Source organism: Xiphophorus hellerii, chromosome 16, assembly GCF_003331165.1.
Source record: "Xiphophorus hellerii strain 12219 chromosome 16, Xiphophorus_hellerii-4.1, whole genome shotgun sequence".
NCBI lineage: Eukaryota > Metazoa > Chordata > Actinopteri > Cyprinodontiformes > Poeciliidae > Xiphophorus > Xiphophorus hellerii.
In genome coordinates, this window is record NC_045687.1 from 4719353 (window position 1) to 4732835 (window position 13483).

The 13483-nt window shown below is 41.2% G+C and overlaps 1 protein-coding gene and 1 long non-coding RNA gene across 2 annotated transcripts; one reads left to right on the forward strand and one right to left on the reverse strand.

The window, feature by feature from the left end:
• Nucleotides 1-1367: 1367 nt before the first annotated feature.
• Nucleotides 1368-3350, forward strand: LOC116735970 (cytochrome c oxidase subunit NDUFA4-like). Its single transcript, XM_032588169.1, has 4 exons — nt 1368-1593; nt 2584-2672; nt 2753-2813; nt 3083-3350. Exons 1-4 carry the CDS (start codon nt 1552-1554, stop codon nt 3137-3139), a joined length of 249 nt encoding a protein of 82 aa, XP_032444060.1. The 5' UTR covers nt 1368-1551; the 3' UTR covers nt 3140-3350.
• Nucleotides 3351-9118: 5768 nt separating this feature from the next.
• On the reverse strand, nt 9119-13223 carry LOC116736235 (uncharacterized). The gene is made up of 2 exons (XR_004342505.1): nt 12295-13223; nt 9119-9322 (listed from the first exon to the last, which is right to left on the reverse strand). It is a non-coding gene; the product is annotated as an uncharacterized LOC116736235 (long non-coding RNA).
• Nucleotides 13224-13483: the final 260 nt, after the last annotated feature.

Consider the following 13483-nt stretch of genomic DNA (forward strand, 5'->3'; position numbering starts at 1 on the left):
TTTCTTCAGCCTATTTAAACACTGCAAAACCAAAAAAATCTTACTGGGATTTTTGGTTTAGTTTTTGTGAAAAAGTACAAAACTAACTGAGAAGTAACTTTTCAGAAAGATACAAGAGGTTGATTTAAGTAAATAATTCCTTAATAATGATGAAAAATGTACTAGTTATAAGTGAAATATTCCGTCATTTTTTCCCATATTATAAATCAAAATGTATTGTTCCATTGGCAGATTATTTAACTTATAATTACTACTTTTTCCATCGATTTTAAGGAATTATTTAATTAAAACAATGTGATATTTCTTACTGAAAACTTAGTTTTGTCTAATTTTAAGTGTAAAATACTTGTCAAATTTAAAAAATACATATTAAAAAGTTGTAACTCATATTAAAATTCTTCAGCGTTATTGTAGCTTGTGATGACAGCAAAGACTTGCTGCAGCAGTCTGTATTACAGCGAATTTGAAGAAGCCTCTGATTAAAGACACTGTTTTTCTAAGACATATTACTAACAATACATAAACTAATATTTTCCTGGAATCATGTCAATTGGGCTGATGAAACCAAAGTGTGTGAATGTATAAACAGAATCCCAAACACAACATACCAGCACAAATAACTCATGCTAACTATTGGTGGGAGTGGAGGTGTGATGGTTTGGCCTGGGTACTGAAACACAGCTGCAAATTTACTTTTTTTTGTAATCTGGCTTTACTCAAATGATGAAAAAAATTAAAATTATCAAAACTTTATAAGGACAGTGGAAGTTTATTTCAGGTTGATCCAATTCATTATACCCGGAGTTGCCAACATTCATAGGTTGAGAACAAATATTGAATTATGTGGATTTTTATGTCAATTATTATGAAATTTGTTATAATAAGATACAGAAAGTTGATTAAATTAACCAAAGCTAGTTATTTAACGTATAAGGTCGGATTAAGGTTATTTCTATTCTATTCTGTATATGACTGTGTACAGTCATATTCAGTAAATCAAAATACAGGTTATGATTAAGCTTGTTTGCCTTTTGAAAATAAAAACTTTCACGCAGGCATTAGGCTCAAATTTGTGTATTAAAGATGTTTTCATTACTCTGATGTAATGTTTTAACGTTAAATGTCGTGTTTTTAGTTGATGATGTAATTAACAGAAAACAGCCTTCAAAACATCAGTTTGTTACAGCAATGTTTTGCTCATTGAATAGCATTGTGGGGGTCTTGTGTCTCTTCGTTTTGGGTTAAAAACGGCCGGTTGGCCACAATTTTGCCTGCTTAAAAATCTGCTTAAACGCTCTGGATCGCGTTAATTTAAAAATGTAAAATAATTTAGGATTCACTCTGTGAAAGTATGATGAACATTAGAAGCGATACGCAGAGTATTTATTGGTATTTTTAAGGTCAGGATTTGTCAGGAAATATGCGAAGCATCGTTCTGATTCCTCATCGACCTTCTTCCGCCTAACGAGCGATTAAAGTGAGGACAGTTGTAGCATTTCTTCACATAAGCGGTTGTTTTGTCGAGAAAAAGCGGACTTTTCAGACGTCAAAATGCTTCTTACAATCCGCAAGCAACTCAGAAACCACCCCGCTGTAAGTACCGAAGGCTTATCTGTAGTATTGAATCATTTTGGGGGGATTTGTGATAAAACGGGATCTTTTCCGAATTTTTGTGGCTAATTTAGCTTAGCAGGCTTGATGTCGGGCAACGCTGGCTTTGTATCTCATATTAAGTTCGAAATATAAATGTTTAAAGCAAACTGATGTCAAGGAGTTAAGCTTTTGGTCTTTAAGATACAAAAAAGATAAACGACACAAAGAAAGGGTAGTTAATGGTTAACCAAAACGAAAACTAGATGTGACGATGTACTTTCTTGACGGCTACTTTTGTTAGCTTGAATTCTTAACCTATTTCGTCATCTTGTCAAAGAAGCCATATTGTATTATTATTTTAATGTCTGTTTAAAATATCGAAGGATGTTTGAAAATATTCCAGTTGGCTTGAGCATTTTTTCCAGTATTTTCTTATTTATGTCATTTTTTTTAGTTTAATTAAAGCCAGTTAATTCTGAACTTTCAATAAAATTGAGCCTTTGCTGGCAAAGTTGACTTTGAAATTTCTGTAAATTACCAAAGTTACAGTTTGACAGAGACACCCAATAGAAATAATTTAAGTACCTCAGTTTGCCAGGACATAGAGTCCCTTTCAGGACACATTGATTTTAATTTATTTCCTGTTTTGTCTGTTTTACTTGTCTTATTAGAATCGGAATTTCTTTATTGTTATTATACAAGAAGGCACAAACACATTTAAATAAATATAGTTGAAATAAGCAGGATGTTAGTTTTTTTAAAGCTGTATTTGTTTAGTTTATCCAGAAGAAACGTTGTTTGATAGGGAATTGTAATTGAGAATATTTTTGGTTTATGCAGATCATTGTTAATAATAGACAGAGTTTAATCTCTGAGTTTCTGGCCTGTGTTGTCAAAACAGTGACGACCTGCCTGTTTGTGCAGGTTACTGTTATGGCATCTAAGGAAAGCGATGCTTCCTGTTTAACTTTCAGTCTGTTTTTCTTACAGCTGATTCCCCTTTTCTTCTTCATTGGTGGCGGGGCAGCCATGTCCTTGATGTACCTGGCTCGCCTGGGCCTGAGAAACCCCGACGTTTCGTAAGCACTGCTGATGAAAAATGCATGTCTGTGACCTACTGTGGCCTTTTCTGTAAACCTATTCCTGTTCTGTCCCTCAGCTGGGATCGCAAGAACAACCCAGAGCCTTGGAACAAACTGAGTCCAAACTACCAGTACAAGGTGTGTATCTGTCATGTAAATAAAAATACACTCCTCCAAGGGTTTTTTCCACCACATGATACCGCTGACACTTTGGAAAAACTGTGTGTTAGTGGGTTTTATCAGGGCTTAGTGTGTTGATCTGTGGGTAAGTCTTTCAGAAAGCACATAATCTAGTTAATGCTGACCAAATCTGATGAACTTAACCTCAAGTTTGATCTATAAATAGAAGTATTTCAAATTAACATAACAAGTAATGCGCTTGAGCTAACATGTGTCTCTATTCCCAGTTCTTTGCAGTAAACATGGACTACAGCAAACTGAAGAAGGATCGCCCAGACTTCTAAAGTTCCCGTCTGCTGGAGTAAAAAGCACAACCGTCGACGAAGCCGCACAGTTTGGTCTCATCTTAAACTTCCTGCATCCAGGAATCTGAACAATGCAGAAGCTAAATCCGCACAGCTCAAATTTCAGTTTCTTCATTGCATTCATGGCTGCTTCACATTAATTTCTCATTTTCAATAAAGTAAAGGAGCACTTCCTCCTTCATACAGAGTACTTCATCTTGTTTTTTGTTGTTTTTTTGTGCACGTTGTTTCACGCGTTTGCATTGCTGCATCACTTCTACACCACCCTACATGGTCTGTTTACATTTGCTTTCACTATATTCACTCTGCTTTCACTGCAATTCACCTTTGACCCCGCTACTGCTCACAGCATTCTTTGCTGCCATCCGGGACCCCTGGGCATGTCTGACCTTGTTTCAACAGATGGCGCCCTCTGGTGGCAAAAACCATTTTAAGACTTTTTCTACTCTTCTCCTGCTGTTAAGTTGTCAGAAAATTCAGGAGATATATATATATTTTAAGTAAAAACAGAAACTGTTCTTCCTTTTGCAAATCTGAGTGAATTTGACGCGCGCTGCCGGAGATCTCAGGACTTTTTGGAGACGTTTCTGATAATAGAACGTTATCGCCTTGAGGCAGATGAGTTTGTAAATGTCACCGGGTCGCGCTGTTCCATCTGCAGCGTGGAGATGCGACAAGGATGAGCAACCAGTGCTGTGCAGAAAATGTCAAGGAGAACTTCATATTTGAATAGAGGTCTGCGTCTGAATCTTAACCACCCTCTTTGTACCTGGAGTCTTACACACCCGAGCATTTTAACTTTGGGAAAAGTAAGGGAGTCATTTCTGCCTCAGTGTGTGTTTATTTTTTAACTTTGTTGATTGAAATTGCACTCCAGGTACTGCTATGAGCTCAGTTTCTTGAGAAGGGAAGAAATATGCTTAAAATATCCTAATTTATTTAAGGAAACACAGCAAAGAGAAGGTAAATGTGGCTCATTCATGCAAGTTTAATATTGAGATGAGTTTTGAGAGCAAAAGCTGTATGAGTGTTTACATTTTTGTACCTAAACCTTTTTTTAAAACTTGCTAATAAATTCATAACGCTGAATATTTCTGGTCGTGTTTGTAGGTAATTCTTGCTTGTGAACATATGTAGCGTCTTAATCACCTCCTTTTTATGCATCAGTGAGTTAACTTTTATTTTTAACCCACCAACTGCTCAGGTTGACAGGAATATGGGAAGTATTTACAGTTCATGTGATTTGCTGCAAAAAAAATAGAAAATACATCTTTAAGCATCTGAGTATTGCAAATGCAATGCCTTGCATACTTAAAGCAATGTTTTTGTAAAGATATTAGAAATATTGTTTCTGTTCTATTCTCAACCATTTTGTAATTTTACTCTGTTCAAACAAATATACACTACCTACAGAATATTTGTAATTGTGATTTGCATTAATATCATTTCAGTTCTTAAATACTCAAATTTGGGCATAACTATATTTTTTTCTTATATTAAAAACATAACCAACCTTTATATCAGATCATTTCATTGAAGGAATTTATTGGATTTATTTATTTTTTTTACAAAATCACAAATATTGGCACCTGTGCAGTTAAAATTTGTACATTTATTTTTTGCTGATTGGACAGCAGTTGAGTACTTTAACATTGAAAATTTAATTTTTCACTCTAACGTGACACAACGCAGCATATGGATGAGGTCCAGTGGTTTTTATGGAGACTTTATGACTCCTAGATGTGTGGAACAACATTTAAGTCCTCACCAAGCCTAGTGGTTATTTGTTATGTGTTACGTTGTATTTATACCCCAGGGAAACAAGGAGTTATTAATTAATAATAAAGCTTATAGTTCCTGTTGGAATTATTAGGACCGATAATCAAACCCCCACACCACCAGGGGGCCCCCAAGAGCACCAATCACCATTATAAATTGTATATATTTACATTTTATATATTTATACGTTTTATATATGTTTAAAATAGCATTGAATCATGCAAACTAAATGCTATTACACGTGGGAAAAGTATTCTATATCCGTTTATAGTTACAAAAATAATTTATTCTGGCTTTTGACTGTTTTGACAACTTGTTTACTGTAAATTTAGTGCTCATCAACTGATGTTGCTTTCAGATAATTAAAATAATATGGCACATTAAATACCACTGCATCTCAAAATCCAAATATGTATGTATTCTTAGTTTATGAGGTTAAAATCAATAGCTATAATAACACTAGCATGATGTAAGCTAATTATAAACGATGCTAATGGTAGTAGATGCATTAGACACATGGAGTAACTTAGGAACTATGAAGCGTCATGTGTTGTCATGTTGGTATTTGGGGCCCCAAATGAAAATCTGTTTAGGGCCACAAAAAGACTTGGGCCGGCCCTGCGGATAATAAACCTGAAAACGGTGATTTAATTGAAAATAATTGTGTTTTTTAACTACGCATTTTACCTCACTAAGTTAATTAACAACCATAATAATTTATGTTTTTAATAAATTATAAGAGAAAAAGCTACTGCAGTAAATTCTTTATTCATTTTAAACATTTCTAAACATTCTATAAATATTAAAATCTGTGTCAGTTTACCAGAAACTATTTTAAATTCCTAAATCTACTTGGCTTGTGCAGATTTTTTTTTAAATCCATTTGAAATAATTGCTTTGTTTGCACCATGACCCATTATTACTGTCTGAGGAGTTTCCCAAATCATCAGCTTTTGACCGACAGCTCTGGGGTTGAGAGTTCAAACCGCTTCATCGCAGGGAAATCTCAGAGGAATCTACCACCTGATCGCAACGGTGGAGCCAAATTGGCCTGCAACTTTAACCCACTGACCCCTGACTCGTTTGGAGCCCCTCTGCAAAAAGAAACGGGGAAAAACGAAAGAAATGTGAGAGAAAATAAAGTGTAGAAACACAAAATCCTCAGATTCTGGTCTTTCAGGAAATATCTAACCTGGAATTCTGTCAGAAATAATTACAAAACTTTAATTTTTATGATTTTCTAACATAAATGTATAGAGCAAATACCTCAGATACATCGACTTTGACTAAAATAGAACCTGATTTTGCATCGCCACATCCCATGAAGTGATATCATTCTTGCTTGCACTTTGTCAAAAATCTTTTTTGGATATTAAAACTGATTTTGGAAAAGCTAGCGAGTTAGTTTGTAGTTAAAATCACTGCTGTCTAAATAATTTACCAAATGTCACAAAAAATAGACATATTTTGAGCTTATTCTGTCTATTTACCTTAAAAATTCAGAAACACCTTTAAGAATTTTAAGAATTATCGACATACAATAAATTGTGGATTAATGGTTTATAAGATTCAAATTAGTTGCAATCAATTAACTATTAATGTCTGCTTAGGGAAACTTTTTATTTATAAACAGGGTAATTTCCTTTACAATAATATAATAAGTAGAACCATGCATATCTAGAGATTTTTGCACAAAAGTTGACTTTACCTAAATCAACTTTTATCTAATTTATTAAAACTTGGTCAAATATAACAAACATTTTGAATGAAATTGACTCAAGTCCTGTTTATTTGTCCAATTATTATTAACAATAAATTCCTGATGCTTTTAACTAGCCAACTTAGACTTTTAGTGTTGTAGTTTGGCCACCATCCAGCAGAGGGCGCCGGTGGTCATCTTTAAACGGAGCCGTTGACACAGAAAACTAAAATGGCGGCGATATCGACGAACAGGAAAGAGAAACGGTCCAGAGTCTGGGGTGGGATGTAAAATTCACCCCGCACAATGTTTATGATGAAGGAATAACAGTATAATATGACATAAAGCTTAGAAAAGTTTATTCTACGTCATATTTTCCATTTAAAAGTAAGCCATTTGATGAAATGGGTACAAAATAGGTGGGGATACTGCTAATGCTAACCCAAAACTCTAGCTTAGAGGAATCTAAATTTCCTTTGCTAATAACTTTTAAAAAATGCATCATCTACTCTTTGCTAAGTAAGAGAGTTACATCCTTTTGGGTCTATAAGTGTTTTAATTTCATCCTTCCTTGTTTCTTTTCCAAGAGTTTTCCATATCCAAAGAGGGGTCTAATGCAGAAGTTTTGTAGCAACCAGATCTTATTGATCTTTGAGTTGAGGATGACAAAGTGGATTGGCAACAGACGCACAAAAAGGTCAGGGTTGTCGATGTATTTTTGCATGAGGGATTGAGCATGGATGCTGCAATTTAAGAGCCATTTCAACAGGAATACCACAAGAATTAATCATCTGTGACGTCTCAGGGACGGAGAGGCGGCATGAACGTGGTTTATATTGCGTTCGGAGCATGCATCACTCATTTTGGGACCAAGGCGGCTCTGGACTGACTAGCTGGATGGTTGGAGACTCATTGTCTCATAAATACAAGGTTTCAGGGTTTGATCCCTGAAACAGACAATGCGTCTCGTCCTTGAGTAAGACGGAGAAGCCCAGAGGACAGACTGTCAGCAGACGTCTGTAGAAAGAGAAGATGTGCAAGTTAAAGTGTGATTAATGTGATTCTAGCATGGTAGAACAATCACATTAACCCCTCTATGGAGGACCAAAACTGCCGTAATTTAAAATAGAAGCAGAAATATATATATTTTGTTTGTTCTTTTCCTAACACACGTTTTCATTAAGAAATGCATATATTTTCTTTTTGCGTTTTCCTTAATCATGCATTTTCATCAAAAAATTGATATATTTTGTGTTTCCTTTTCCTTAAACATGCAGAAAACGCAAAATTAAATACATTTCTTGACAAAAATGCATGTATAAGGACAAGGAAACACTAAATATAAACATTCCTTGACAAAAACGCATGGAAAAGGGAAAAACAAAATATATAAATTTTTTGACAAAAACTCGTAACAAAAAGGAAAATAAAAAAAATATGCATTTGTTGAAGAAAACACATGTGTATATAAAAACAAAATATATATTTCTGCTTTTATTTTTACTTATGTCAGTTTTGGTCCTCCATATCCATCATCCCTGGCATCTTGATGAAAACTGGTGTTTCTTTTTTTGTTTCTTTCTTTATTTCTGTCTTTCTGCATCCATGGTAGGAAAGCAGGTCAAAATTTAAATAGCTGAAAATAGAACATCTGGCAGGGCCTTGTCAGTCAGCAGTGTGTAATGAAATATGGAAATTGGGGCGCTCTTCAAAGAGACGCGGGGCTCTCAGTGCCGTCCTGGGTCTCCAGCAGGCCCTCGACGTCCCCGGCGGAGCTCCGCCCCTTTGAAACGTGTGCTACATTTCCAGGTGCAGCCGCTGCGGCCCCCGTCCGCCGCCAGTGCCAGCTCATTAGCGCTCAAAGCCTGGTGGAGCTGGCAGCTGGCATCATTAAACTTCAAACCGGCTTTCGACCCAGGGTGCCGCCACAGGGAGAGACCGCCGGCTCGTCCGCCTGCCAACAGCTGATTAGAGCCATGCTGACACTAGAAACCACAATCTAATAGCATTTACACACCACCAACTAAACCCAAACACCAGCTTCTGCAGAGATGCGCCGTCCCAAACCGGCCTAACAGCCGCCAGAGGCGGGAAAACATGGCGGCCATGATAGAAGCACGTCAGAGTTCGGTAGTAACTAGTTATATTTACGCAATTACAGTAACTTTGCTGAAAAAACCCCCAAAAACTTACTTTTAGGATGCTTTACGTTTGCTTTTTCACTTGAGTAATTTTAATATGAAGTATTGCTGCTCTTGAGTAAAATTTCTGGTTTCTCTACCCACTGAATGTCAAAGTCAAAAATTATTTATAGCATTTTTAAAAACAGGTTAAAACCGCACCAAACTGCTGTACAAAAATGATAATATAATAGAATAAACTAATGAAAATAAAAACAAGTAATGAAGACAACATGTTCCAACCAAAAACTTCACCAGAAGTTTTTCTTCTGCCACCACTTTGCTTTATAGTTAGTACAATATGGAGCCTTGGCGAAAATTCAAACTGGGAGACTCGACCAGCTTCACCACATCATCTAATCACTACGCCCGACCGCAGCCAATCCGGACCGGAGCTTCACGCCGCTCCAGCCAATCGTCGTCCAAAGACACCTTCAAAAGTCCGAGCTACCCTGGGGTCTTCCTGCTCGTCAGCCGTGCTTCGACCCTACGTGAACGCTTCTCCTATCTCTCCGACATTCAGTCAACAAGTTTCAGCTGCCTTCCGTCCGCCCAGATCCAGGGAGTGCCCCTCACCGGCCGGCTGCGCTCCTGTCGACTCCCCGCTACTCCTCACCAATCTAACCGCTCTCATCACGCCTTCCTTCGGCCTCCATCGGCGACGACGAGCCGGAATTTTCCGTCCTCCCCTCGTTGACGTCGCAGTCCTCCGCTATCTGCCCGGTTCCCCGCTCCGGCTCACCATAGGCTGCTGCGGCTCATTGGCGCTGTCCCCCGCAGCAAGCGCTGGTTGTCTCCACGATCCGCCGTGGCTGCACCGACGCACGTCGGCTCTTCCTGCTCATCCCACCATGGACTCGATCCGTTGCCCGATCGTCTCTCCCAGTTCACCTCCGAGAGGACTTCGCATCAGACCGCTACGCCCACCTCCACCTATCTCGGCTCGCAGCTGGCTTGTCAGCCTCATCAACCCGCAGCTTCATCTGCGCCCATTGGGCGTCGTCTAGGTAAGACGTACCTGCTCCTGACTCGTTCATTCTCCCTTCGCTTTACGTCTCTGTCAGCGTACCAGCGCCTTTAACTCATGTTTACCACGCCTCCTATCGCCGGTCAGTCTTGGCATTTCCAGGGTCGCGACTAGCTCGTTCCGTTTGTTCCCTGCTCGGGCCGCCGTAGCCCTCTCTTCCCTCTGTTGCTAAGATCGCTCCAAATTCTGTCAGTAGTTCCAGTTTGCATTTCAGCTCATTCTGGCCTCCGCCCCAGCTGCCGCTGGTCTCCTAATCACAGCACCATTTTCTTAAAGCTTTTCATGACTAGTAGAGGGGATCCGCCTAAAGTTCCATATAAAACGCACCTGAAAACAAACGGAGTTATGGGCAATCTTTTATTTACAATTTCTCTTTTCTGTGAAAAGAAAAAAAAAAAAAAAAGCCGTGCTGCCCCTTCTACTCCAGATCCATGCAAGCAGCCCATCCACACAGATGGCAGAGCGTCCGAGCGCTGCAGCTCCAAAATGGTGCAGTCATCAGGTATCTGAAAGAGAAAATACCTTAACTATGGACCCAGCAGGTAGATTACCCGAGAGCAGAGACGCAGCCTACCTAGATCCGCGCTTATCATCTGGTGAACCAGGTGGAAGCGTAACAACGCTGCAGGAACACACGAATGGCTTCATTAGTAGGTCCAGCATCCAGAACAACCGCAATCCCAGCCATTGACCGTAGATGGCTTGACGATCTCAGTTGAGCAATCAGGAACACAAGCCACCCAGGCAGCCGACTTACACGGGGAGAAACAGTCACGCACACAGACCTTAGCAGCACCATCAATCACGGGGCCGCTCCTGGTGCACAAAGCGGGGAGGATGGTTCTCCTTCCCCCTCAGTCGGGCCAATGTCGCACCCCGAGTAGTCTGATCATCAGAAGCCGCTCGTAGGCTCTCTAATTTTGCAGCTTCATTGCAGCCTGACCGGATCTCATCTGCGTACTTTCCAGTCGTCAATCTTAACCTCCACCCTCGAACAGTTAGCTTCACCTGCACAGCGATACGAACTTCACGAGTCCTCTTTCAAGTGATTCATAGTTCACAACGCCGCTCGCTCTGACAGCTTTCTTTCCTCGTCATCCATCGGTTCCGACCCATATCAAGGAGGCATACAAAAAGTTGGTACGCAGACATGCGCGCTAGGTGGTCAGCGTCATCTGTACAGCCGTCAGTTCGATACACGCGACGAGATAAAACCAGCCAACGTTCTTCTGGTAAATGAATGGTCAGTAATTACCGCTGGAGTTAGTCGTAGCCGACCACAAAGCTCGCTCGTATAAAACAAGCCTCCCGTTCCCCGATAATCCGACTACTTACCACCAAGCCGGACCGTCGCTGGCAATACGGCTTACGAAGATCTAACTTCCCCCTTATGTGGCCGATTACCTAAAAGCGTTTCGGTAATCCCTTTCTGTCGGTCGCTACCAGCCGTTGGAGCAGGACGTATGGCGATCCTCATTGGCAGGAAACTAAACTCCGGCCCGACGTTGACTCTCGGTCTCGTGTACGTGCTCTAGTCTACCGCGCAGTAGGAATCCTGACTTGTTCTACCCTTTTCCTTGCGTTCTCTAAAGAGCTTTTGGGGGATTTACAGGCCCCTATTATTTAGCGATCCAACTTCGTCTCATTGCCCCCAGCATAAGATAAAAACATTCCAGGATTTTGAGAATTACATCCACGCATTCATCCGTAGTTGCATTAATTAATTAATTAGTTAAGCAGGATTCGTATATCCGTACAACTTAATCATATTACAGCAGATCACAGGCAGCCAGTCTGTCCCTCCAGGTCCAGTTATAACTCCCACATCTGCCTCCGTGCAAAGCATTCCTACAGCTTCCCTTCTTCAGTTCTTTCCTACATCCGCAGTCTGCTTGCTGGAAGCAACTTTCACGCTAAGCTTTAACAACCTACCACATCATCTAGTCTAGTCTGGTCATCTAGTCTAGTCGAACCCCGCTGTGAATTTCTTCTCAAGGGATTTCTAAGCATAGCTCCTCTAATCCTGATAGCTGGAAACCCACCTCATTCCCATCACTTGGGAATCTTATCACTGCACACCAATCCGGCGCCTTCTTCCCCTACATCAGAGCTCCACTCATGCGCTTTCCTCCTAGCCTTCTATGGATTTCAGATACGGAGTGAGTTCACACTGCATCTAAAGTATTCAATCAGTTAGAGACTATCTAACTCGATACTAAATTCTTCCCTGACCACTACAACCGCTGCCCATTTCATCTGCCACCTCAGACTGATCTCAGCTGAGATCCTCCCCCTTGCCACTTCTCGGGCCATTCTTTTAGAATAGGCGTTGCCACATCACCATCGTCAGGCGTCCCTTCAGCTTCTCTCCTTCAGCTCGGCCGCTGGTCATCCCCGGCCTTCTCATCCTATATCCTACCAAATCTTTCAGCTGTGCTCGAAGCTCCACATGCAATGTCTGCAGGTGAGCATCTCTCCAAATTACTGGTGGTGGAGCCCTAGTCACCGTAAATAGCTACTAAATGGTGAAATTCTTCTTTTTGTTCATTGGTCCCACAGTGACACTTAGTGGTTGATTTGTGCTTTATTTTGAAGAGCGGTAGATTTCTTCTTTGCGTATTTTGTGTTAGGCACTTCCTGTTTCGCTAACCACGCAGAGTCAGCGTTAGAGCCTGAAGAAAAAGAAAATTTGTAAAATAGCGCTCTTGGAAAGCAGAATGAGGTAGGAATGTGCGCAATTGTGTTTTGTGAACATTTATGTTTATTTATACATTATGTATCCTTTATTTATGCTACAGTTTTCACGGTGTCTGACAAGAAAGGTCAAGATTAAACTGCACCTGTTCGGAACTCCCTGCATCTGGCTGTCCATTCCGAGAGGCCGCTACAGTCACCTCTAACATTTATTTCACCCCTAGGGAAGCTAGCAGGGCCCAACAGGCCCTCAGCCCTGCCGGCTTGGCCTCACAGTCCATCACGCTGCTTCGCCATCAGTCCCGCCAGCGTGCGGGCCCTATCGCCTATCAGTCTCGTCAGACTGCAGGCCCTGACTGACGCCTATCAGTTCGGCAGACTGCAGGCCCCGACCCACGCCTATCAGTCTCGTCAGGCTGCAGGCCCCGACCGACGCCTATCAGTTTCGGCAGACTGCAGGCCCTACCGACGCCTATCAATCTTGTCAGACTGCAGGCCCTACCGACGCCTATCAGTCCCGTCAGACTGCAGGCCCTACCGACGCCTATCAGTCCTGTCAGATTGCAGGCCCGACCGACGCCTATCAGTCTCGCCAAGCTGCAGGCCCTACCGTCGCCTATCAGTCCCGTCGACTGCAGGCCCCGACTGACGCCTATCAGTCTCGCCGAGTTGCAGGCCCCAACCGACGCCTATCAGTCTTGTCAGACTGCAGGCCCATCCGACGCCTATCAGTCTTGTCAGACTGCAGGCCCATCCGACGCCTATCAGTCTCGTCAGACTGCAGGCCCAACCGACGCCTATCAGTCTCGTCAGACTGCAGGCCCAACCGACGCCTATCAGTCTCGTCAGACTGCAGGCCCAACCGACGCCTATCAGTCTCGTCAGACTGCAGGCCCAACCGACGCCTATCAGTCGTCAGACTGCAGGCCCAACCGACGCCTATC